This window comes from Varroa destructor, unplaced genomic scaffold, assembly GCF_002443255.2.
Source record: "Varroa destructor unplaced genomic scaffold, Vdes_3.0 BEIS01000007.1, whole genome shotgun sequence".
Taxonomy (NCBI): domain Eukaryota; kingdom Metazoa; phylum Arthropoda; class Arachnida; order Mesostigmata; family Varroidae; genus Varroa; species Varroa destructor.
This window is the reverse complement of record NW_019211460.1, coordinates 28,212,795-28,239,491: the sequence shown is the minus strand read 5'-3', so window position 1 is coordinate 28,239,491 and position 26,697 is coordinate 28,212,795. Positions and strand designations below refer to the sequence as shown.

Genomic DNA, 26,697 nt, shown 5'->3' with positions numbered 1-26,697 from the left:
AGAAAGTTATCGTATGGTAACTCTATGAGCAGTCTGTACAGAAATGTACCACAAGGTGGAAAACATGTTCCATGATATGAAACAAAGACGACCTTTCTCAAGCTTTCTCCCACATTTGGACCACCTTCCGCCATTAGACCCATTTTCGGAAATCGGCCTTCGAATATCCAAAACGTACTTCGAAGGATTAAGGTCATGACTTCTCTAACTTTTGATGTCTCTGGCATGTCTTTTCTAAAAAAGCATTTCAAGGCCAAGACGCCTTTCTATTGGACTGATTGTTGGTGTTTCAACAAAATACGTTGGGCTGATGTGAATGAATTTCAAAATACAACGCAGACCCTTTTTCAAAGGCTTCTCGTTCGTCTGCCTTTCATTCTCCCTGCTAAACTCATTCACAGTCTAAATACAAACGGCGACTATTGCATATTCATTTATCCATAAGCAAAGCCAATTGATAGATTGGTAATTCACAAGTTGAACAAAATAGTCCGAGTGGTCCGTCCGACACCTAGTCTAATTTCGCAGCTCGCCATCCACCGGTCTATTCTCAACGCTTCGGGCTTCGTCCTTTATATTTTCGGCTTCTTTCCTCTTAAAGCCTTCGTGTTTGGCGGCTAGTACAGAGCTAGCTGTTCAGCACGCTCCTCAACCAATAATACAACAGAAGAGCCAAAAGAATTTCTTCTATCGTAAGTTAAATTCAACGTTGTCGCCATTGCTCAGCGGCGACATGCCGGACGAGCGACGTAAGTTACGCGACAATTAACTAGTCTGGTCGTCCAGACGAGCGCTACTAACTTGAGCCGATTAGGATCTTATTCAGCCGTGTCTATTAGACCAGTCGGCTGCAGCTCTGAGATTTCGAAAGAAGAACGGTGCATCATAGATTAAAACTAAACGCCCGTCTATGTATATATATCACAGTAAACGATACCATCGTAGTGGTCGTTCGTCTGGACAAGACATAATAAAACTATTTCACTACCGATGACTGACCATCGAACAAAGCAGCAATAGAAGTTCGGCGAACGAAAATAATGAGGATGACTGATTTGCCAAGGCCAACGTAACAGCATTTGAAGGAACACTTAACAAGGCAGTCGCCAAAGGAGACTGTTCTTCCTAAGATTAGCACGTCTCGATAAGCTTTTCTCGTAAAACGATGTGCTTCGAGATGGCAAGTCGATTAGCGATTTCGTGACTATGGTAGAAAAATTAGCATAATTAATATCGCTTTTCGGCCTGTTTTATTCTTTAAAATGCCCTGTTCGATTCGAATATAAAACCCATGATCTCAAATTGTCAGCATGACCGCCTACGCCATCTTGTTAGACTAATGTGGTTCAAAGGACCCTGTTTTGAAATTTATACTAGTATCCTTTTAATATCGAGACAGTGTGCCGATTTAGTTTTTAAAAATAAACAGGTAGGTAGGTAACCGGCGCTGGGAAACGTCAAGAACTACAGCTGCAATATTTTCCAAAAATGCACGTATACGTCAAAATCAGCCGATGTATCTATACGCCTTTGATTCGTTCGGCCTCGAAATGTTGGGGGTACGAAGCGTCTCTGATATTCGCATCCAGCAACGGTTGTTTTGACATCTATGGCCATTAACTTGTCGCTGACTGAGTATAGCGCCGTTGGTATTTCACGTAAATGAGGGCGCGAGAGATAGAGAGAGAGAGAAATGATGCTCATCTGTGGAATTATTAGGTTAGAAAAAGAAGTAATTTAGTCGCTTCAAAGCCCAAGGCACTTTTCGTCATATAAAATGCTGATTTCATATAAAATCGTTACCAAACATCTGATCGCAGTAAGGTACTTTTATTGCCGATTTGCCTGCTCGATTCAAGCTTAAGCAAATTGCTTTTCTTCTTTGCATTTAAAGCAGCCTAATTTTGGTTCAGGTTGTGTGGGCTGTTTAGATGTAATCGTGTCGGACGTACAACAGGACCTCACCGACCGGACCTTACTGCTAGTGCATGTACGAGCAGTATGTCAGACAGTCTTCCGGTATATCTTCAGATATACGGGCCTATCTCTTGATCCTGCAATTCAGGATCGTGAATGTAATGATATCTAGAGCCTCGGCCGAAAAACAACACGTCTACAAATAATTTTTCTTGCATCTTGTTCTACTTTAATTTTTTTAATTGGTTAGGGCAACCTATTTTACTATTTGAGTTCGTATGCCTTCGGCTCATCGCATATTGCTTATCCTATGTCTAAAAGATTATCGGTAGACGTGTCTAGTTCATAATACCACCAGAGGCCCATTATCTTCTCACTAGCCTCGCTATTATTTCTAAACTTCCTGCTGTTGACCTGTCTTCTATCTGTTCTATCGAAAGATCGATACAATACGGTCGTGCGCCTTCCCCTATTTGACCTAAACTAGTTATCGCGTGTAGTGAGGTTTGTTTATAACACAGCTTTGCGCTGCGTTGGGAATCGTAAACATTCAATGTTCCTCTTCCTTCGATAATTTATACCTAGGCATAATTTAACATTGAATAAAATTAGTAATTAATTTCGCGTCTGTGAAGTGCTCGATTGTGCTTCAGGCCTTCCTCGTGTGCGTATGATCAACGCTAAATATATTGCCCTGTGAGCAGTTAACCACCACAAGCTATAAACATGTTTCTCGAGAGCGAAAAGCAGTTCGTGCCTGATATCATAAAGTCTACTTTCCTTGACCAACTATAGCAACGTAAAACGAGAAGTGCGCCATATTTGTGCAGTGGGCTTCTTCCTGATGACCGAATTTCGATACGAGATATTGATTACAATCGTAAACAATGTTTTCAAAAAAAAAACAGACGAAGAATGACTAAGCCATAAAAGTGTTAGTTCCTGTTTTTTGTTTTTTTTTTGGGAACCCCACCATTATCGCGTTGAGCCAATATCGACAACGAGTGATATGCCCTGACCGTCCGCGCATCCAGCCGCAACGACCAGTGAAGAGCTCTTAAACGGCTGGCCGTTCCTGAGGAATTTTCTAGAAGTTTACAGAAGTTATCATCTTAACAATCAGAAATGGATCTTTGACAGTGATACGCGACAGTGAGCGTTTGACGAGTGAACTATTTGGGTCGTGTAGTCAGAAATGATACCATATACCCAAACGTGGATCGAAAGATGTCCATTTTACGTATATAAGTGCATATAATCTATAGTATTTAGATATAGTTCAATGATATATGGGAATATCATGTAAGATAATACCACTCGACGACAGTGTTAAACCAGTAGAATGGGCATCTGTCGCTTCTCAGCGAAGCTCGCGTCATCAGTGTAAAATCGCGTATTATTGAAGATAAGCATAATTAATAGGGGCTCGGTCCGAAACATTTCATTGGGAGCAGTAGGTACAGTGTTGGCTGTATATATTAATATACATATTTAATATTTTTTATATATATTTAAAGGTTTAGCACTAGCTGCAAAAGGCGACCATTGTGAAGCTGAAATGTAGTTTTTGTAAATTATGCCAACACCTTAAATCGCAATGGGACTAATTTCGAATTTCGTTACTGAGTAATACATTGAAGGATCTGGTCATTCGCCACCCAATCGACATGTAACAGGTATAGTTATTTTCTCGAATAATTTTGTGTTAGCGAATAAATTTTGCGGAACAGTTAGGTCCCTCATCGCACGATCCCCAAGTCAAGCCAACTATAGTACAAAGCGCTAACCATCCATAATAAGAATACAAGAGCAGATTTTGCGTGAAGATTTCCTGCTACAGTCGCCGCTCGCATCGAACATTCGGCTTACCGAACCTCGACGTTCGACCGTTACGAACCTTATGACTTTAGAGATTCCTGGTCGTAGCCATATTGATTGCGTCGCGAAAGGGGTATCATACATTGTCTGTCGAAATCGTTATAGATACTATCTTTATTTTTGAGGTGATTTCATTAGCTATCCATTGAATTTCCACAATGACAATTTTGGATTGTGCTGTTACGAAGTGCTGGTTTTACGATGAAGGATATGGTGCTTATATATTTTTCGTTCTATCTATCTAGATGTCTAAGTATCTGAATGAGTGAAGAATACAGTCTACAAAGGAACACTGCTGCTAATTTTTCTAGGCGTCGTCCATCTTATTAAAGCAGGTCGTACAAAGCAACGTTTTTCCCCTAGCTGCGCACATGAAGATGTACACATATCGATTCAGCATGGCGCAGTAATTACTGGACATTGGTGATACAACCACACGTGTACAGTGCATGTACGTGAACGTAGTAAAAAGGAAATTATTTCCATATCTATTCCTTTCAAATTCTTTACCAAGCAGTTCTATAGAAAAGGTGAAATTTTCCTAAGTTCCATTTCAATGTTAGTGCATATAGCAGTTGTCTTAAAACTCATAGAACACTGTCGTTACCTAATTCGTCAATCGACGCTCGATACCTGCTGGTAAATTCAAGCTAACAGCACATTTTCGTTGAATATTTACATTTTGAACTTTCCGGTATTCATTCCGCTATTTGCCTCCTGCTTCTCGCCCGAACCTTTCCCCCGACCGGTTACAACCACACAGGACAGATGATCAGAGCTCAATCTGAAACTCTCCTAACACAAAGACGCAGCTGAGCATGACGGATGGCCCAAGTTAGGCAGACGGATACCGGGCAATGGTCCTTTGCTGCTGCTGTGCAGCGGAATATAAACTCTAGCAGAAGGCAGTAGCAAACATATATGCGAGAAACTTAATGCCGTTGTCTGTGCTATTATAGCCTACTACAGCGTTGATATACTGCTGAGGCCAACAGCTTCCGAGGAGATAATCGTTACTTCACAGATACGAAACGTGCGAGGCACATATTCAAACAAACTGAAAAGTCACGGGGTCGAAAGTTTTCCGGTTGCCGAAATCCACTGAATACTCGTAGATTTTTTTTGCTAGGTTTTAGCCGTATAGTAAGAAATGGTTTTAAGAAAATTTCACGACGTTTCTAGGTGAACGGCGAGATATTGAGCAGTAGTAGAAGTCTGCTTTTATTATACACGTATGGGTCTCACGATTTTTCATTCTTTAACTGAGATATACAACCCCTTTCATGTTGCCATCCCGACGAGACGAATAACGTGGGGCTAAAATTGATATGAACTTTAGACAATTGCGATGATGCGCTAGATCTAAATAATACGTGGTAGAAGTATACATTTCTAAAAATTGACTGTGCTTAAGCTAAGATACATACCCCCCCCCCCCCTTATATATATATATCCAGATAATATAAGGAGTATATATATGGATCAGTAATGTCCATAATGTAGAATAATCATTACAGAGCCCGATTACCTTTAAATATACGATGAACCCTTGAAGCACGAAAATTAATGGCATCATTTGCTTTTATTGAAGGTGACCACCAAGATCGCCGCTTATTGTGCTTCGGTTCTCATTTCGATACGCAATTAAAGCACAGAGATTGTGTTTCGGCTTCAAGCCTTATAGGCTCTGATAGCTACCGTAATGCTTGGTCTATACGTAAGCGAGGCAATAATACAAATAACAATTTCAGTTATTATTCGACAGAATTTTCTGCATCGGCTATGGTGTTGCAGTCAACATCATCGTTCTTGTGTTAAGTACGGTATGGGACTAGAACATGTAAGGTTTATCTAAATCATATTCTGATTATCCGCTCAGTTTGCTACCGGCATCATTTCCCTGTCCAAAATTAGTTCCGGTGTCCACGGTTCATTTTCAAAGGGAGGAGAAGCTATACGAGATCAGAAACAACCTTCGCCTTTCATTTATGTAGCAACAAAACGATGAAGTCCTACAAAATCGTCGAACTCACCTCGTTAGCATATTCATGAGAGCTAAAAATAAAGCTGATTTGACGAGTACCACTTGCGTCTAATAGGACGGACAACAAAACCATTGTGTGAGCAGCATAATGCGGATTATAATTACACAGCCGTATAGAAGAACAACAGCAAACTGCCTCTGGGGCCCCATCTTGCATCTGCGAAGTACTCGATCGCACTACCTCGTTGTCAGTATTATCAGCTCCCGACTAGCTTTTGCAAACGTGTTGTAAGTGTTTCTTTATTCTAACGTATTCCTAGCCGTACCTGAAAATGCTTCGGTCATGACCTGTACCTGTAAACCAGTGCATAAGTCCCTATTGTCGGTCAGTTCGTTGGTCAGCCAGGTCGCCACGCAAACGACTCATAGGAGACAGCTGCTGTATTTTACCATTCTGTTGCGACGGCGTAGCCTAGTTTCATAAGGACACAACGGCGTTTAACGTTATCTCATTGGCGATGGCACTATCTTTGCTAGGCTGCTAAAATCACTCCCGACCGACAAACCAATAACAGCAGAAGTAACTCTCTATAGAACTGAATTTGGAATGGTGATGATGGAGCCAGTGATAGCAATTGCATGATTTGTTTCGATTGACATTTGCTTAATCGCCTCCTCCTCATTCCTGGCATGGTCGCCATAGAAAACTGCAACACCGTACCGTAACAAACAACCGCATTCGACCCTGTCCTGCTCGAGCGGTAGCTTTTTCCGTAACTGTCCGTGATGCCGCTGGCGTGGCCTGGGGCGGGTAAGATTGCATTGCGAGCGGTCGCCACTTTCTGTCGTAACTGCTTCGTAGTCGGTTCTCCATCATCTAGATGAAGTGATGCCACGGTGAAGAGCAGGTACAAGCATTGTTCGTTTCGTTAGATGATTGCCTTTCGTACAAGCCGGTCCTCGTTTCACTTCTTTCACTCTTGTTTTCAGCCTTCGGCTCTTTTGCTCCTCTACCTCGTGTGTGTGGTGATACCATCGTGAAGCCTGCAACTAGTAACGACTAACGTCGCTGTTTGCACGCGACGTTAGGCATTTCCTCAAAGATTGAAAGGGCGAAGAAATCGCCGGGAGTCGGTTGATGCATGGCAGTGCGTCTACTGGCAAAAAATTGTACCTATTTTCAGAAAAAAAAAAGAACAAGAGACATGACAGCGGCGTATTTTCGATACGGACTTCAATAATTGCCGGAATCTAGAATTGTTTTCATTCTAGTCGCCAACGTGGGAGGCATACTTTCACAGTGTTGAGAGGTTCATACTCAAGTTAATCTATATGGTACTCGTGGATTTGGAGCTTGATTATTGCAGCGGATGATATGTTCAATAGCTACCAAACTGCGACTAGAATAGTTCTAATTGTTTTGGACGGGAATTGTCGTCAGATCTATAGACGAAAAAGTATACTTTCGCTTTTATTTACGTTCTGTTTTTATGCCATATCTATATATAATTACGATGATCATTATCTCTATAATTTAACTAACTACTACACTGATTAACGTATGGCCATCAAATATTTGAATGGGAATATGTTGGCACCAAAGCTCTGATGGGAAAACACAGTATAATAAAAACTATTCGTGTCACCATATAAATACACCAAATAAATATAGGATTTATTAGTAAAACATTGTGTACTTCTACGACTCCTAGGTAGGTAAAGCCTATATCAAAATACTAACTAGAAACACGCAGCCGCTTTATGATATGTGTCTTCACGAAAGTGAGACAATCGTCAACAGGGCTTCCTTACAGTTCGGCTCGTAGGCGCAATAATATAAGTTCCAGTGAAATTGATGTATCACAGTTCTCTTCTGTCAAGTTCCCTACAAAAAGTAAACGACGCATTAACTAATACTACGAGTCTTTTAGCTGTCGATATATATAAGAAAGATACGGTGTATTTTGCATCTAATAACTGAAAATGTAGTATTATAAGTGACAGATGTCAGAGTATGTTTTTGGCAGGTTTTTTCCCTAGCCGAACCTGCAGTGGCCATTGATGAAAACTAAATAAGCTCACAATATTACGAGAAAGTGATTTTCATTATGGTGCGTATGACTTTTGCCCAACATTCAAAACGTTTGCCCCCGCAGATAACTTTTACACCGCGGATCAGTGAGAAGTAATTTCATTCGTATTATGTGTAGGCAATTTTTAAATACTGTTTGGTTCAACGACGCCACAATGGGCCAAGCTAGATGGGCAGGCTCGCTTTATTTGAGGTTTATTACGTCAGTTCCGGCCATTGGCCCCTCTATTGACCAAAGACTGATTGACTATTGCCGCAGTCGTCAATTAAACAACAAGCTGATTGATACCTTATGCAATGCTACAATGAGATTCGTTCATTGCCGCTATTTGAATTGTTTTAATAACCGGTTTATCGTAGATAAGAGAAGCAGCTACGAACACGAACGATAATCCAAGATGGATAACTGAAATCGACAAATGTTACCATGGTAGTATCCGATGCACCCAAAAACATTCGTATATTTCATATTTACCTGGATGAGGATCCAGCAGGACGGCATTGCTCAAGGGAAGACCATTAGCAATGAATAAGATTCTTTAAATAATATTTACCAGTACTCTACACTACTAGACCTATTGGAATGACGGTCTATACGTCTACCTAAGTGTTAAAAATAGAATATTCCTTGTAAGTAATCCCTATAAAAGTACAATAGCACAACCCGTCGAATTAATATAAGATAATGATATTAATATAATATAGTAAGAGACAAATTTTTTTTTTATTTTACTAAATCAGCCGGTACCGAAAGCCCGTAAACACGTCGATTGCAGATCCATGAATATTTTTGTTTTTCGTATAAAAACCGTGCTTTCTTTCTTGTTTGGACGAATACTGCTTTATCGGACAAACGCGTTTCGTAGTATGCTAGCACATCACGTTACCGGAAATTTTCGAAACAGAAGATTTTCCATCTAAAAAATAAATCTCCGCAACTAGCTACCCATAGATATAGCGTCGACGGCAGATAGCTTCGCTGTGAGCACAGCAATTTAATGAAAAAAAAAGACGCTCCTTCTTCCGAGTCCTTTGAGGGCATTTTCGCTATGCCTGTCGAAGGCATTGGACTTTAAAAAAGTAAACTCAACTGTTATGTTATTCTACTATGCTAGAGATCTTTTTTCCTTTGTAGTAGTGTCAAAAGTATTCTACCTTTCAGTTAGAAGTAAATCCGCTAGGCAAACTCGTAACTGAGAGGCACCTTTCTGATCGGTACCCGCACAAACCCCACTGGCTACCTGAACAAGATTTGAGGCAGATAATTCTACTATCATGTAAGAATTCCGCTTGCCGGATATATGTGTGTACACCAACCGTACACTTTTAAAGATTTATTATCTTATATTATATTAAGAGATTACTTTCATTCGTTAGCCCCAGCGGAAGCGGTCAGCTATCTTTGGCCTCAACGTTATTTGCGTCGTACTGACGTAGATGGACTTACCTTACAATGTTAGCTAGTCCTACAGAGACCCCGCAGTTTTGAGCGTCGTCAGGTAAAATCATCATGACAGTTTACCGCCGTAATTATACAGTAAGTCATTGTGCGAACGGACGGCAGAGGGTAACGTTCCTCTGAGAGAAGCCTTTAGCTGGAACGTAAGTCAGTCGAATGCATATTACTATATTTGATTGTAGGTGGAATGAAGAGCCAAACGGGTGACCCAGATCACCACTCGCATACTCATACTACAAGCTACCTGTTTCCCTATTCCTTGCGTTACACTAGATGGACATCTTATACAGAAATAATAACACATCAGTTTTATTTGTTTAGCCAATGGAAATCGCTACGACAGCTGGTGGTAATGCACAGCTTGTACGTAGGCTGTACATGCAGTATGTATGAAGATCACTCTATTCGAAAACTACAGCACTTCCAATGGCTTCAACGTGCTTAGGCCTGCTATTTGTATTAGTACAGATTTGCGACGCAGGAGATATTAGTTCAACAAAGCCAATTACTAGAAGGTAATTTTCAGACGAGTTACGAGGCTTTACAGAGTTATCACGCTTCTTCCAGTCAATCAATCAGACCTGAAACAATAAATATAATCATACGTCGGTGTTTGAAAAATATCCATATGGTTTATGGCCCTAACAAATGTCGAATCATTTGTCTATTCTCAAAACGAATATTTCTATTCAGTTATCTTCATTATTAATGGGTCCGCGAGACCCGGATCTTACGTTTTTCTACCAAATAAACTGTCTGGAAAGCATATCTAGTAACCGACTTCGACTGTCTCTGAAACTATAGCCATGACCACAACAAAACAAAAAAAAAAAGACTGTATCTACCAGTTTCATAGCTCTGATCTACTGTCAATCCCAGCGTTTTTAGCGGGTTAGTGGATTACTATCGGTTTTTTATGTTAACCACAACTACAAGGGTTCTTTTCATTGTCAGAATCATTGTTTGTTTTAGTGCTGTTTCACCTATGCCAATGAACGATGAGTGATCAGACCGACCATCCATTTTTAAATACCCCCAATAACACCACTATACATATATATAGTCAGACCATGGGAAGTTACCCGCTGTAAAAGCTATGCTATAAAGCAAATGAAAGAAATTCATCCTGTTGTTCAGTTTACCACTGCTAGGTCCCAATAATTCTAGAGGGGGCGCTAAATCGATACTGTCGATCATAGCTATATATATATATCCATAATTCATTCATCGTTCGCTCTGTATCAGAACCCGTTTAGTTGTGTAGAACGAATTGTGTGGCGGATACCTTTATGAATAGTGAATGTATTTACTTGCTACATGAAAAAAACATATGAGGCGTCTAGCTAGCATCTTGGTGTTTGTTCATTAGTTGATTTTATATACGGCTTTCTGCGGCCACGTTTCTCGTCCCAACCGCCCGATTCGACCAAAGACGGCGTTAATTCCTTTCGGAAGTTGGCTACTTCTTGTTCTTAGCTGCTCGGCGGTCCCATAAAAATATTTTTTTTTTAAATTGCCTCAGTTTAGCCAAATAACTACTGTAACATCTAATAAGCGTTCGTGGGATATTATTGGACTTGAGTTTTTATTTTTTGCTTGCAAGCAAGCCAAATTTGTTTAGGCGATTTATAGTGTCCATTGGAACTGATCTATATATATATATATATATATATATATGGACAGGAAAAATGTCTTAAGTAAGGTATGGACTCATGTCGAAGTCTAGTTAATTATCGCCAAAAATAAAGTACGGCAGTTTAGAAATAAAAATACCAGCAGCCCAGATAACGGTATCTGCTTATACTGTTTTGTAAGTAAATTTGACCCTAATATCATACAGACTCGTACATCATCGTCGATGCTGTACTTAGACAGCGTATGCATGTTGTTCGCGATATTTCTCAGTGGCCGCTTGAAAATTTCCCGGCTGGTCTAAAGCAGTAAGTCACACTCTGGCACGTATCGACAGCGTATTCTCTCTACATCCAGCCAAACTACTGATAGTGCCGGTACTTCTAGATTAATCGGCGTAACCAAACTGCAATATTATGTCCGTTACATCGGGATAGAAACCATATGTATATTTAGAGCCGAATGGTTGTGTGACTTTCGACTGATCCGATGATGAGCGTTGAGCCGCCTATGCATATGGGGTATGTAGATCAGACTGACCTGAGTGCTAAAAGCAAATCTTGCTCTGGTCCACTTTATAACCGTTTCTATGCTGCTTCATTACATTCGCGACTTCCAGATCTTGCGCCTAATTGTCTCTTCCCTATATACTGCTGTGCTATAGTGAAGTATACAATCGTTTACGTTCGCTTGCCTCGAAGGGGAACCCTGTCGCTAATTCCTGGGTTTGCTGAGGTAGACAAACCATTGACAGACCTAGGACAGCTAGAAGGTTGGCACATAATAGAACTCGTTACATGAACCTAGTTAAATATCGCTGAATGAATGCCGTTGAGTGCCGACGTATACAACAGTAGAATCGTTAGAATAATTATCGGATCAGACTTCGCAAAGCTGCAGTCGTATCCAGAACGACCGAGGTGCATATAACGGTCGGTGGGTCAGACAGACAAGGCAAAGGGGCCATTGATGTTATATTCTCTGTCACTGTTAGTCTAATGTATGGCTAAACGCTTATTCATGGCCGTTGATTATGCACGTGCTTCACATTGATATTTACTGCTCACGTGTCTAGCTGCAAGTAATAAAAAGAAATTTCTAAATAGTTGGTAAAATAACAAAAACGTGAAAAAAACACCTAGAGACACACGTGTCAACTCTCTAACGAGCCTGTTTTTCGTCGTCGAATACAGATATCATGCTTGTTTTCTATTTGTAGAAAACACTTTGCTCATTATCTAGTCAGATGCCGTAGGCGCTACCCGCTATTGCTGTTGAGTGATACGTTCAGGTCTGAATCGCGCCGTGTACGGCAGATCATCATATGTAGCGTTCAGCGCACCGAACGAAACTGGTGGCATTTCGTGTAATACTATGAGTTCATTACAGCATATCTACTAAGGAACAAACTCATATTTGGCTGATAGAGGCAGTATGTCTACTTCCAGTGAAATTCCGCTAAAAATAAATTACGTCGAAGAAACGAGGGCTTACACGGAGCACGCAGAAACATTGTCGCGTTACCAGTGCCGTACAAAAATACACCTAAATATTTCAGACTAGTATCTGAGCTTCAACAAGCTGTGAGCTATGGAGATTTACATGCTTCGGTACTGTTCTGCTTTAGGGACTTTCGCTAGGATTCATCTTAAATTAAATTTTCAAATTAAAAGCAATTGCTTATCCTAGAATCGATTAATATAAAGAGAAAAGTAAGAAAACAATTTAAAATATTCGTAGGTGAAAATTAAGCAAAGAATGGCTGTACTATAAAGAAAAGGCCACTCATCCTGCTTGATCATTTATAAGTAGCCTTTGAGGACACTTAGGTTGCATATTGAAGTAAAATAGCCTACTTTTCAATTTTTCCATATATCGATCTATTCATTACTGGCATCCGTTAGTGCCAAACTCGACAGAACACTCAGGGCTTTGTGGCTTAATGTAGACTCACAGTTGAACCTATCTACTTATTAGCGATTTCCTTTCAACCATTGGAGGCGAACTTTACCTTACGGTAAGGCAATGAAGGAACCACTCTTATTTTCGCCCGCCCTTTCGATCCCCCTCGCCACCGCGACAGGAACTGCTCTTTCTATGACTATTACACTGCCCTCGGCTTCGATTGTCAACAAACAGTAACGACAATGAAAGGACGGTCTGGAGTGCGTCTGACAGTCAAGGGGAAATACAAAATAAAGATGTGCTTGAACCCGAAATGTATTCGACCCATTGAGAAGATTAACTATGCAGACTAGGTAAGCTTGTATACCGCAGTTAGAACTGATAACTAGATAGCTTCCGCTTGCGTTTGGATTGAAGTTACTTCTTCAGGCAAAATGGTTCGACGATATCCATGCTGGCTTGTTTCAGGAAGGTATCTAAAAACCATCGAAGAACCGTACTTTTTTCTTCGGGTTGTACAAGTCATAATATGCCAAACAGGACACAACTACAACCTGTTATGCGTATATTACCATGCTGATAATCTTTTTCCTTCACACAGAACACAGTTCTGAGATAATATCTTTCATTTGAAACGACTTGTCGTCTTCGCTCGAAGAAAGCTTCTTTTCGTATAGTCTTGCCATGATAATGGACATATGCCTATTATTATTGTTATTTATATACACTTGGCGCGGGGCCTCGGACATAAAAAATAATTAGAAGCAATGGGTTCGTTCTACGTCTTAGGAACGTGTACTGCGATTTACTTGGTTATCAAACCTAACGAACTAATTGCTTCCAACGTCACATATTATTACGCCGCTTTTCTGAACGGTCCATGGCCGCCAAGAGACAATATCTCGTTGATATACCTTCCCCCCTGTACCATATAAGCGTTCCCGAAGGCTTAAGATGGACGTTTCAGGTAGTTGGGAAATGCTTTGTGTCTTCTATCGTGCAGCGAGGTCCCAAGGCAATCAGTATCAGGCATCCTCATTTTCTATAAATTTTTTGATCAAATGTATAGAATATAATGAATTTATCTCTGAATCAACGGTGTAGTGGGCTCTTAGCATCCCGATCATGTCTTGCTTTCCATGGACGCAGGCATATGGTAATATGGAGGAGCTCATCCCTTCCGGGAAGTGGTAGCAATCTAAAACAGTGCTCGATATGAGAACTGATTAACGCTACGCGTTTATCTTTTGTAATATAAATAATACTATAAACAAGCAACATATTAACAAGAACCTCGCTCAAAGGCTAAGCAATAGTTTTTCCTGTTTTTTATTTTAAAGATAACAGCCGAAAAAGCTATTTATGTAATGGTAAAATTCGTAAAATCTTCATACATTTTCTCGAGTGGCTCAAAGTTATATGATATTTTTTTGTTTTTTTACAGTTACTAGTTCTGGCTAAGTACGACAAAAGCTGCGCAACAAGCCCTTGGCTCGATCCATTCTACTGATCGTTATGTATAATAGGCATAAACTTGTTGCCGGCAGTACCAGTACGACAAAGCTGCTACTTTTCAGGCATCCGTAGCCCTATTGATTTAGGGCTTGGTGTACTTCGCTATAAATTCGTAATTATTGCATTGTTTTCCAAGTTCGAAGATATATACCGCAGATGCGCTGACCGATGACCTACGAGGAGATGTTATGAAGCCGGCCCAACAGCATTTGCCTATTCGTGTTAAGGTCGTCGCTACCGATATATTTGCAATCGTTTCATCTTTAGCGTTATAATACAGTCGTCGACAGTTGTTGTTGACGATGATAGTGGTGGTTATAAATGAGCGCGATCAATTGAAAATATCCCCAAAAAAAAATTACTCATCGTATTGAGCGCACCTTCCCCCTTAAATGCGTCACGGCGGACATAAACAACTATCAAACAAACCCAACAGTTCTCTAGTGTTCGACATTAATTGGGGCTGGGAGCGATGCGACGAGAGAAATGAGAAAATTGCTAAACCAATTATCATTATTACTAACTGCCTGTACTATTCGAAATAAACGTTTTAGGGTCATAACGTTATATTAGATATACATTAAAAAATGTATGGTAACCCAATAGTAGTCACTAGTTCAGTACGACCAACATATTCAGTCTTATTATGCACTTTCTCAAAAAAAACACGAAATCGTACCATTCAACAATGTTAAAAACCTTATCAAACGAAGACTGTCGAGAAAATAAAATGTAAGGATGCGTAACAGCGTAAAGATGCTAGTTTATTCATTGTTTAAGACAGTGACTTGAAAAGTAATGCACTTACGTCTCTGCAGAGCCTTAATAACATGTATTTATTGGTACTTTCTAAGTCACTGTAAAATGTAGCAACGCGATACAGGATTGTTTAATAGCAATGACTTAATTGGAGTACCTTTGTATTTCTTCGCGGTTTGTAGTTTATATATATATATATATATATTAGTTCCAAAAGCTATTCCTGAAAATAATCTTGGACTCTTGCTTCTTTTTGGTTACCTGTATCGGCTGAACCGTGATCAAAATAATTTCGTTAATATCAGGCTATCATTTCTATAATGGAATCGTGAATACGTTTTGTGAGCTAACCTATTATTAAAAGCTTGCAATAGCATTTTCGATTGGGATCTGTTTCAGTTTTTTATTTCGTCACATCAAAATAAAGGCATCTTTGGCAGTAATAGGTTTTTGTGATGATAGAATTCCTCAAAAACTCGAAACAGAGAACAATAATAATAGAGGATAATAATATTTAATAGAGGAAATAATGCGGGCGCGTCACTTTTTTCGCTTTAATTTTGCATATATTATTTAGTGGAACTATAAAACAATGCTCTTATCTCGAGCAAATAAAACGTTTTTGCTCAATTAAGTCCCGAACTGTCAACAGCTCGACCGTTAAAAGAAGAGACTCTAAAAGATGCACCAGGCTAACGCCAATAGGAGAAGAGTTGTGTCTCATCGTGATAGCGCGAAATCCAACTTGTCTCATTAGTTATTCGCCAGAAACTCTACAAATTACAATAGGATGTTCAGCTTAGCTTAACTTATAGTTCGATCGTGCTACTTTCGATCACTATATATTTGCAGGTCTTCGTTATTGGAACCATTTTTATATCTTTAACTTCAAAAATTATCTTGATCAGTGGATCGCAAGTAAGAATAATAACCTATCGAAAGGCTAGCTGAAAGATAGGCGAGGTTGATCGTCAATTGCGGACAATAAATCGTCGAATGAAATCGTCCGAGTAAAAATTGATTGATGATCCACTTAAATTAGGTACGATTACGGAACGAGCTTATAGGAGCATCTAGTAACAGTACGGGAATGGTTCATTTCTGAACAGGCTTAAATTTAAGGACGCATGTATAAAAAATGCTTTTTGCCTCGTGTTTCAGGAATGGAGCCGTACGGTTTCGCATCTTCCTGAGGTAATTCCCACTTAAAAACTTCAACAGGCCACAATAATGGTTCTCCTAACTTCCGGTGTTCGACCGCCTCTACTGTTACTCCCCCTGGCGGCACTTTCCAACATCAACTGCCTTCAGGTACATCAGTTGTGTTAATATATCATGAAGAGGGTTATCGAAATAAATATTTTTGTGCGAGGCTTAGATTATGCGATTGATGAATCGATGTTTTTTTGACTGTATTTGATGTTTAATGAAAGCTTACTACGGTAGGAGAACTAAGATGAAGCTGGTGCCAATTTCTAAGATATGACAGCATATTTTCACTTAATGATTTTTCACACTTTTTGTCTAGGGGGATTTCGTTTTCGATGACTCGGAGGCTGTGGTTAATAACCCGGACGTTGTGGGGAGTGGATCATCCGATGTGACCTGGGCCGACTGGGGAGACCTATTGCGGGACGACTTCTGGGGAACGCCTCTCCACAAAGAGTCTTCGCACGGCTCGTTTAGACCCATTATTACTTTTATTTTTCGGTACGCGTTTAGTAATGTATTGATCATTGCGATATCCATGTAATAAAAGAGCAGCATTTCTTGTTGATATGTTTTAAACGTATGTTGAAAGGATGGGAACAGATGAAATATAGTATCAATACACGTTTATAGTGTTAACTCATTCTATGAATTCTAATGATAGAAACCAGATAAAGCTAATCCTTCACATACTATGACCATTTTACCTACTACATACATTCTGCTTTATAGCAATGCTTCGTATTTTATTATAGCTATTATTAGGGTATTTATTCCTACGATGAGGTACATGTCGATCCGGGAAACTCATGTACATTAAGCACAATCTATTTATACTGAAGTAGTTCTGAAGTAGTTCTGTCATCATATAGTTGCGCCCTTAGCTGTACTGTAATCTCGAATGATTGTTTTGCTATTTCGACAGACTGATGTGGCAAGCTGGTATGATGCAGGCTAATTGGTTCCGACTTCTCAACCTAGTGGTCCACTGCATCGTTACGTTGAACGTGCACTCAATTCTCCTTACCGCTCTCCAGTTGCCCTATAATCCCCTAGAAAAACATGCCCGTCAGGCGGCTTTCCTAGCGGCCGTTTTATTCGCGATCCATCCGGTGCATACAGAGAGCGTAAGTTCATTGACTGTCTTGCAACAATGATCAATGGCCGCCTTGCTCGTAGAACGATTATGTTGTTATACGGTAATAAGGAGAGAGGCATCTTCGCCGGTCAGGATCTCTAACGGTTTAGCGATATCGTTCGTTTGAAAGAAAGAGTACAGGAGCAAGCTCGAACAGCGACATTCAACGGTCAAGGAAAGGCCTGGTGGTTTAGGGCCCAACGTTTAATGCGGCAGACCACAGGCCAATTTCATCGCGATTGATTGCTCTACTAGTCTCACAGAAATAATTCAATTAAAATTCGTATAGATTTTTTATTGACCAGGACGTGACAAACTAGTTACAAATTCTATAAGGTATTTTTTGAGTTCTTGCAAATAAATATGATGTTACGTTAATTCGATCACTTGTTCCAGTTTGCACTCTGGACTGGACCGTCATGTAGATACGATGGTTCTTATATTTCTGAATTTCAGTTATGTAGCGCTGTTGGTCTAGCCGATTTGTTGAGTGGTCTCTTCTTTATTAGAGGTTTCGGTGTTTATCTTCGATGGATTGCCGAACCTCGAAGCAGGAGGCTTCCGATTATGCTATTTGGATACGCTGTACTGGCACTCTTTTCCAAAGAACCCGGAGTCACGCTGTTGGTAAGGGTAACCCAGAAAATTTGCGTGTCAGCTCATACCACCTAATTGTCTTTAGCACATGTGTCATAAATAGAAATACTATTTATATTGTACCTGTTTGTTCAATTCCAGTTTTTTTTTTTGTCTGTTACCACTGATATTGACGAATAGAAGAACTGTTTACCAAAAGCAGACTCATCGAATGAGACAGCCAGTACATTGTGCTTCGAAGTTCAAACGGATCAGTATTTAAGGCCTCATAGGCAAACTGTAGATCTAACGTGTAGCTACGGCCCTGAAACCTTTGAATACTGGCCAACTGGAAATACACTTTTATTGGTAAAGTTAAATATCCGAGCACGTTAGTCCTTTCTATTTCTCGTGCTACTGCACAGAATTTAGACGGTGTTTTTCTTATAGGCTGAGTACCATTTTTTGCACACAAGTAGCGGAAAATCAGGTTCTGCGAGTGTTCGAGCCATTTATCTCGAAATACCGAACAAAGAACAGCATTATCAAAAGAATAACTGTCGTTTGTGAATAGAACAGCTTTTGTTTATGTACATCTATGGCTGAAGTATCACTGACAATACAACATAAAACGTTCCTGTGAAAATTTTACCTCTGCAAGCGTCAGGGCAAATCTGTTACGGCCATGTACTGAATGCATCTTGTAACGTTATTCCGGCTTTTCAGGGCGTTTGCGGTGCATACGAACTCCTTGTCGTCTGTGATATTATTCCTCACCATGCAATTACAAAATACAAAGTATTTGTCAATTCGTTTAAGGTGAGTTATGGCCCAGTAATCTGTGGACATAGTCGAAGATAATTTTGGGAAAATTAATATCTACATATAATACAAATATTTACATACGGCCAATAAAAAATGTTAAAAAACCTATCGTATATTAAAACGGAAAATCCGTAAAGGTTGTTTCAGAGTGGTACTGACAATAGGTGAGGCATGCGTAGTTGCAACAAGTTAATGTTTTACAGAAATCATCTCTGATACGTTTCGGATTCTGTGCAGTCTCGGGTGTCTCGCTCGTGCTCATCAGATGCCTCATCGCTAATTTCAAAGCGCCCACCTTTTTGCCAGTATGTCCGCCTCTCACGTGATAAAAGCAGCTATGTATTAATCTACAATTTATAGTAGGCATTTGATTCAAAAATCAATTTGCCTTCGAGCGTTCAGCCTGTGGGCTTTATATTGATAAAAATCAGTGAATAGGCTAGTGCAAAGATTACACATATTCCGATTTCACTTTGAACTCGAAGGCCAAACAACCGAATATTTAAATAGAATTTCTGTCATCACTTCAGAATGCTATAATTATCAAAAGAAGTAATAAAAGTAGTTGTCTTTCAGTCTTTGTGTCATCGTTATGATACGAACAGATCTTATTTTTCTCTTCTAAATTCTATATCTGCATAAATTCTTTCAGATGGATAATCCAGCTTCGTTTCTGGAATCGCCTATAGAGCGTTGGGTTAACTATCAATACATTTATACACTGAATTTGTTGCTCTTATTTTACCCGCAATGGCTATGCTTTGATTGGTCTATGGGCTGTGTGCCACTGATACGATCTGCCCTTGACCCGCGCATGTTCTCCCTGATCGGTTTGTGGGCAATTGCGGCAACTCTGGTTCGAGCGGCGTTTATGGACGATCCACCAAGGCGGTCAGTAAAAACAGGATAAGCGACATAGCCCAAACAGGATTACAGATCAATCGGTTTATACCTTCATTACGAGTACTCTATAGATTAGAGTTATGAATAATGAAAAAAAAAATTGATTAATGCTTTATTCTCACATATCTTCCAGATGGCACTGTATTGCTATAAGTCTCCTAGTGATGCCGTTCCTTCCAAGTTCGAACCTTTTTTGTCGTGTAGGCTTTGTCCTAGCTGAAAGAAATCTTTACCTTTCGTCAATCGGTTTCTGCCTGTTCATATCTATCGCAATGCTACAGTGTCATCGCAACTTGGCTCAACATCGGAAGGTATTTGCTGTTCAGGCTGAAACCTAAACGCGGAACGTATTTTGATTTAATAGGAAGTATTCATAGTTTACTTAGCACGAAACAGGTATACGGCAAGATGAACAGTTTTGAAATAATAACTGTCGCTAACTAAGCATTTCCTTTCACTGTCAGCGGATCGTTACTTGAATAGATTTGTTTTTTTTTTTTTTTCTTGTAATTTGCAGCTACAGCGTTTTTGCCTAACTCTTTTCATACTTCTATTGTCGGGTCGGTCACTTCGACGGTCGCGCGATTGGCGGGACGAACGCTCACTATTCAACGCTGGCCTCGATGTGTGCCCTCTTAATGCCAAGGTATCAACGGAAACCTGCCAAATAAGAGATACAGGGTATTTGTTCTGTAGTAAAAAATAAAACATATGCCAACTTAAAACTTTGTTAGAGATCCTGGAATCACTGGAACGTTATCGGAGTCGGTACATACTATAAGCTAGCCAATTAGATTTATAATACGCTTTTTGTCGTTCTACGTTGTCGAGTCTCATGGAGACTTCAATGGGGGCTTATTAGAAGTAACGTAATGGGCAGTCAAACGTAAGCAACATATTTTCCGCAAAGCGAATACCTATAATAGTGAGTGTACAAAGCTAGGAGTTGAACGTAGTATTTTGATGTTCTAAACATGTATTTTTCAAGTGGAGACCCGAACAATACCTGTGCTGTCGCTTTAACAAAATAGAGGAGGCTGATCAATACGTTTGCCCTTTGTGTCACCTTAATGCTGGCGCAAGAGCTCAGAAGACTGGGTTTTTTGCCGATACGTTTTAGTTTCTTATCGCATTTGGTACAGCTGTGAAAGCAACCGTGACCGTATCGAAAAAGTATCAGCTCTCCCGCATTAAATAACAGTTGCATGACCGTGTCGGCTGTCATAGCAGTAACAACATGGCGCGAGTAACAGCGGCGGTCTATTACCGCGTATCTTGCTGTTTTTCTCATCAACCATAAGGTGGCCTATGGTACCCCGCACAATAAGCCCGTTTTTAGTCGCGGGTTCAAAAAAAACCTATTTCTTGTGTCGCTAGGTGGCTTATTCTCATGGAAAACCACTCTGCTAGGAAAGCAATTGCAAAAAAGCGCAATGCAATAATATATGACCTCCTCTGACGTGACAGCATCACGCTTCTTATGGTGGCTGTTATTGATTATTCGTCATCGGACAATAATTGTTAATGAATAGTTGTATTTAAATAAAAAAGCATTTGATTTGAATGGAAGCGCTCATAAGCTTAAGATCTAAATTAAAATAGCTTTCGTTTCTTTAGGCATCTTGTCGATACGTACAGTCATTGCTATATTTCTAATCCGATCTAGCTTTTACGGCGCACTATTATCAGGCGGAACCAGTCAGTCCTGTAGCAGTTTGAGATGTTGCTTCTATTGTCACATTAAGGTCTTCAATGATAGGACCGTCGAAAAAAAATAGGAACATTGACCGCTTTCTCGTTCTGGAGCCTTCAACGATATTGCACGCAATGACAACAGTAACAACCGAAGGCTGTGATAAAAGTCTGAGCGAGCTTGGCCATGACACGTCCTGTTTCAAACATTTCCATCGTGTGTCTCCTTTGCTGCACTCAGGTTCACTATAATATTGCCAAGGTGGCCGAGGATCGTGATGCAGCCATCGCCAGTTACAGACGAGCCCTCGAACTGAATCCTAGGTACGAGCAAGCAATGAACAATCTCGCCAATATCCTTAAGGATTCGAATCAGCTCGATGAAGCAAAGGTAAGTTAAGTAAGTACGTATGCACTGGATGCCTGTACGACGTGTGATTCTATGCGAAGCGCTAGCTAGTTCATCTTGTGTTCTTTGTAAGCTCCAGCTCTGAACAGCGTCCCTTGTAAAACTATACAGTTCGATCCATGCGACTCGATCCTTCATGCATACTCGCTATGAAAATAGGCGCGCAACATAGGACAGGCTTTGCTCGACAGAGTAACACGTATTCAAGATGTACAAACATAACTAGTGGCACGTATATACGTTTTAAGAAAAAAAATAATAGTAGTAATCGAGTAACTCTGAAAATATCCATGATATATCCATGATACTGATCGAGTCCTACAATCTAGCATTCTATTATGTTTATAGATGTAAGTATTGGCAAGATGATGTTAGGTAATTTATGGCTATGTGGTTTTGTTTTTGACTAGTAGGGTAATAATCTTTTCTTCTATTGGGGTGGGCGTTATAAAAATGCTTAAGGGCATCAGGTGCCGTAGACGATTACGGCAGCAGTGTGCTCACAATTACAGTTAACAAGGAGAAATTCTATGACATGAACGAACGTTAGATACGTTATCTGTGCACTGTTTCCCTATTTCATAAAGACACGACGTCTAAAGTCATATGCTTTTTCGGACCTATTCGTTATCTATAACAGCTTACCCATTTATATTCAAACTATTAGTCATCACTAAGATCAGTATTTTTGTTCTGTACAAATATGATGGGCTTACTTGTGTGCAGTTTTGATAGGATTCTGTTTGCCCTTGAGCAAACAAAGCTCTCTGCCTAATAAGCACAGCTGTCTCTACGAATTCACAGAGTTCGAGCATCCGGCTATTTTTCTTGATCGACCAAATGCGTTCCCATCTTCGACAATACGTAGTTCATTGGCCAGTTGAGATACGTTGTTGGCCAGCTCAAACTGAGTGATTGTTAAAGCCGACAGTCGTACTCAATCATATCATGTGCTTAAGATAGCGGTGCTCTTTCAAGGGATGGATCCTCCTCCTCTTCTTCCTCCTCCTCCTCCTCCTCCTCCTCCTCGTAGTGCTACCTACCATTTCATTCGCTACGAAATCTATTTTGCCCTCGTCCATCTGGCGTCGCATCTACAGTTTAGAGGGCAATCCTTTTCATTGTCCCCTTAAACCAACAAGTTGGTTGACCTGGATATTGCCTTTGCTCCGATCGGCTTAAGATTGTTCGTTGTCCACTTCTTTAATCTACTCTATGACATCGTACCAACTCTTTTAACGCTTTACTTTCGCGCTGAAAAAAAAACCCCAGCTGATTAAAAAGTGTAGTTCGTTAGTCCATTAGGACAATCTATCGGCTCGATTGGTTCACAAAGGCGTTCAGGACTGATTTCTCTTTTTCTGGACGGTTAAGAGACAGCACATACCGATTGTGTCCATTTTCATTATTTGCAATGCCTTCAACATCGGTTCATCTTATTATAGATACGGACTGTGGAATCGATGACGCTTTAGCACTGATGGCCGCTCTAAGCGCACGCGAAGTGGATGTGGTGGCAATAACTTGTGTATCGGGAAATACAACTTTGAAGAATGTTGTCTCGAACGTGTCGAAAGTTCTACGTGTTTGCAAACGTGAGGAGGTTCCGTTCTATGCTGGATGCGATGCACCATTGTCCAGAGAGAATATATTCGGCAGTGAATTTCATGGAAAAGATGGTCTTGGCCATTGTCCGAAAGAGTTTCCCGAGGGTGCGCAAGCGCAAAAAGGAATGCATGCCTCTCGGGCGCTGGTTGAGATGGCCAAAAATCGAAAGGGTGAACTTACACTTGTTATGATAGGACCGTGTACCAACCTTGCGGTTGCTTACCATATTGACCCAAATGTAATGGCATACTTTAAGAAGATTGTCGTGATGGGGGGAAACGTACAGGGCAGGGGTAATGTCATTCCCGGAGCCGAATTCAATTTTGCATCTGATCCTGAAGCTGCCCACATACTCGTTGAGCATTCACAATGTCCAGTAGTTCTGGTTCCGTGGGAGACCGTCACGACAAACTGGATTTCGTGGGAGTTCTACACGGAGCTGATAGGAGGCTCAACTGCGAAGTCGCGCTTCCTGCAAGCCATCTGTAAATATACCGAACAGTACTATCAATGCAAGTATACAGTTGGTCATCACGGTTATGAACTGGGCGATTTCTTAGCGGTACTCGTTGCCATCCGCCCGGACTGTGTTACGCGGAGCCTAAAACGAAGGATAGCTGTGGAGCTCAAAGGCGAGCACACTTTAGGCCAAGTTGTGCAAGCTTGGACTAAGTCAATGCTTCCCAAGGTTACGAAACATACGGAAATTGTTTTAGAATTTGACATGACCATAGTGCGTGAGAATCTTACGGCAATGGTACAATGACATTATTGGCAAAAATGCGTGTATGTTATACATATAGCAAAAAAAAATGTTGTACTAATTCGAGCAGGCGTGGTTCATTTGAAAAATAAACAAAAAAAAGCTAAACTCAAATTTCGCCAAGCGGTCCTGTGTATTATTCACGCAGTGCATAGTATTCTCAACAACTTGTATATACTTATTAACCGAAAATAACTCGCGTCTACGTGTCTGTCGCATATTCGTACTTCAACTTTATTAATGGAATCCCTCACATCACATGCGTTGAACACCAATTGAGTGCAGTTCTCTGTCAAGGCCGTAACGGTGTTATTTGAGGTGCTAATCATATAGCTTTGAGTTACGGCACATTTAAAAAAGCAAACTCTACGCCCTGAGGGTTTTTCGAGGTTTGTTTCCTTGAAAAGCTTGTTCTGAACAGCGGCTTTTTTTGGCGTTTGTCTTCCTTCGAAATTTGGTCCCAGTATGTTGCTGAAGGCCCATGACTGTTGATGCGTTCGGAAGATATTGAACTTCTTACTGGTCAAATGACTATGATAGATCGGAATCGGAGCTCACTGATTTTATTTCATTTGATTTGGCGTTATGCACGAGTCCTTCAACCACCAACCGATCGTTTCCTACTTCCCAGGATTGAGTTTATACCACGAATGGTTGGCTATACCTAGCGCTAGAGGACTATACAAATGGCTCGTCGTAAAATATTATAGTGGTTACTTCAAGAAAGAAAATAGAACAAATACACTATGAAGCTATACAATTCAAGACAAGTGCATTCTTGCTATCAGTTAGAGAGACAGTACAATTACATAGAACAAAATGTACTCAGATGATATCATTGAGCATAGGATATAGGAACGTCTCTAAACATAGGGTTATATTATATTCAATAAAGTTATATTGAGCACCTGTATAAATAGCCTTCGTGACTGCTTCTGCAACTTGAATCTTGCTCGACTATTCGACGCTCCACCTGGGCTGTAGGAAAAGCCTGAAATAGGGAATAAGTAATACTCAATCAAGTCCAATTTCCAATAGCATACTTCCATGAATAAAGTCATTCTGTCAAGGTGAGTGTAAATAAACAATTGATGATTACGATCGTATGGAGGTTTAGGTTTTGTATATAGAAAAACTATGTGCCTCTATTCGAACACTTCATACAGAAAGCTCTTATGTTCTTACTGTACCTTAGTAAAGGCCGAGCTGTGGCACTATAACCTATAGTTAGTTATACAAAAAGGTCTTCAAAGCTGAAATTATGTGCATTTCTTATACTGATCTCGTGGCTAAACAAGAGAAAATAGCAAAAACTCAACACATTACATTATAAGAGTTACCCATTTGGATGCCCTGGACCGCTATTTAATATGGCCCGCTGTTTCCCAAATAAATTAAAGCGTTCTTCAATAGGCTGTTGGCGAAGCAAAGACACATGTTGACGTCGGATGAACTTAAAAGGCTTCACCGGACGTAAGCTTGACGAATAAAATCAGACAGGAGGCTACCTACAGATGATACGCAAACATCCAGGGAATCTGATACTGATTGCAAGAAAAAAGACCCTAATGTAGTTTTATTATTGCTTGGTTTACATGCATTTCAGACACTACTGGAGACTGCGGTTAAAATACGAACGAATTTTGCGGCTGCGTGGATGAATTTGGGCATCGTTGAAGCGGCCCTAAAAAATTTCGGCCAAGCTGAACTCTGCTATCGGAAAGCTATTCAGCATCGCAATAACCGATACCCTCATTGCTACTTTAATTTGGGAAATCTGGTAGGATGTGAATAATGTCTTGTTTTATGAAATTATTAAGCTTTTATCATGTTTAGCGATGCCCCTGAAAGCTGACGGAGGTTTTTCTTCCAACTTACATTGGCTTCGTCGCTTGTTTCAGTATCTAGAAATGCAGGATCACTCGCGAGCACTGACGGCGTATCGTACAGCCGTATCACAAAATCCATCGCACGCACTCAGCTGGAACAACATGATTATACTCCTAGATTCACTCGGGCGATTGCCCGAAGCCGAAGAAGCTGCCCGAGAAGCTTTGAAGCGGATTCGAAGTGATAGTGTGACTACGAGGGGAAGTCAAAGAAGTGCTATAAAAGCGGGCAGTGTGGCCGAGCTTGAATTTCACTTAGCGAACACCCTCGGCAAAATGGAACGATTTAAAGAAGCGGAAGAACATTTTAAGAAAGCCATCGAACTCAAGCCAAGACACGCCAGCTATTATTCGAATCTTGGTCAGTAATAAATCGTGTGCACTAATTATTATTGGTCTTGTTTTTATCGTAAGGTATCTGTTTTCTTTTATTACTGTTATGTTTTTTTGATAATTTCATATCAAGCTGAAGTCTGGTTTCAGATTTTTCATACATTTCATTCGCGATTTTGATGTGGTGCCTCTCTCAGTCTTCAGTACAGTC

General features: G+C 40.3%; 2 protein-coding genes and 1 long non-coding RNA gene across 14 annotated transcripts in view; 2 read left to right on the top strand and 1 right to left on the bottom strand.

Annotated features, from left to right (window-relative positions):
- The window catches only part of LOC111253706 (protein O-mannosyl-transferase Tmtc4-like), a 46,652-nt gene that overhangs the window by 17,420 nt on the left and 2,535 nt on the right, over positions 1–26,697 (top strand). For 2 of the 3 annotated variants that reach the window (XM_086974683.1, XM_022813506.2), the window contains exons 2-13: positions 16,303–16,452; positions 16,670–16,851; positions 17,276–17,477; positions 17,945–18,115; positions 18,791–18,883; positions 19,093–19,194; positions 19,542–19,780; positions 19,926–20,103; positions 20,310–20,438; positions 21,726–21,875; positions 25,871–26,044; positions 26,166–26,514. In XM_086974683.1, coding sequence (XP_086830809.1) covers positions 16,372–16,452; positions 16,670–16,851; positions 17,276–17,477; positions 17,945–18,115; positions 18,791–18,883; positions 19,093–19,194; positions 19,542–19,780; positions 19,926–20,103; positions 20,310–20,438; positions 21,726–21,875; positions 25,871–26,044; positions 26,166–26,514 — 2,050 coding nt within the window. In that variant the 5' untranslated portion in view covers positions 16,303–16,371. Of the gene's footprint in view, positions 1–13,062; positions 13,221–16,302; positions 16,453–16,669; positions 16,852–17,275; positions 17,478–17,944; positions 18,116–18,790; positions 18,884–19,092; positions 19,195–19,541; positions 19,781–19,925; positions 20,104–20,309; positions 20,439–21,725; positions 21,876–25,870; positions 26,045–26,165; positions 26,515–26,697 lie in introns of those variants that run through there. The other variant, XM_022813505.2, reaches the window with a different exon arrangement.
- Positions 5,318–22,850, bottom strand: LOC111253711 (uncharacterized). Of its 10 annotated transcripts, XR_015316899.1 has the most exons (6): positions 22,610–22,850; positions 18,717–20,452; positions 9,319–9,466; positions 7,521–8,277; positions 6,501–6,953; positions 5,318–6,251 (listed from the first exon to the last, which is right to left on the bottom strand). It is a non-coding gene; the product is annotated as an uncharacterized LOC111253711 (long non-coding RNA). The 10 variants fall into 10 exon arrangements; XR_015316904.1 differs by having other exon boundaries at positions 5,326–6,953; positions 7,521–7,664; positions 22,610–22,848; XR_015316903.1 differs by having other exon boundaries at positions 5,326–6,953; positions 7,521–7,664; positions 9,324–9,466; positions 22,610–22,848.
- LOC111253708 (nucleoside hydrolase-like) lies at positions 22,939–24,387 on the top strand. The gene has a single exon (XM_022813511.2). It carries the CDS (start codon positions 23,308–23,310, stop codon positions 24,265–24,267), a length of 960 nt encoding a protein of 319 aa, XP_022669246.1. The 5' UTR covers positions 22,939–23,307; the 3' UTR covers positions 24,268–24,387.

Coding starts and splice junctions, on each gene's coding strand:
- LOC111253708 (XM_022813511.2), top strand. CDS start 23,308: ATGCCTTCAACATCGGTTCATCTTATTATAGATACGGACTGTGGAATC.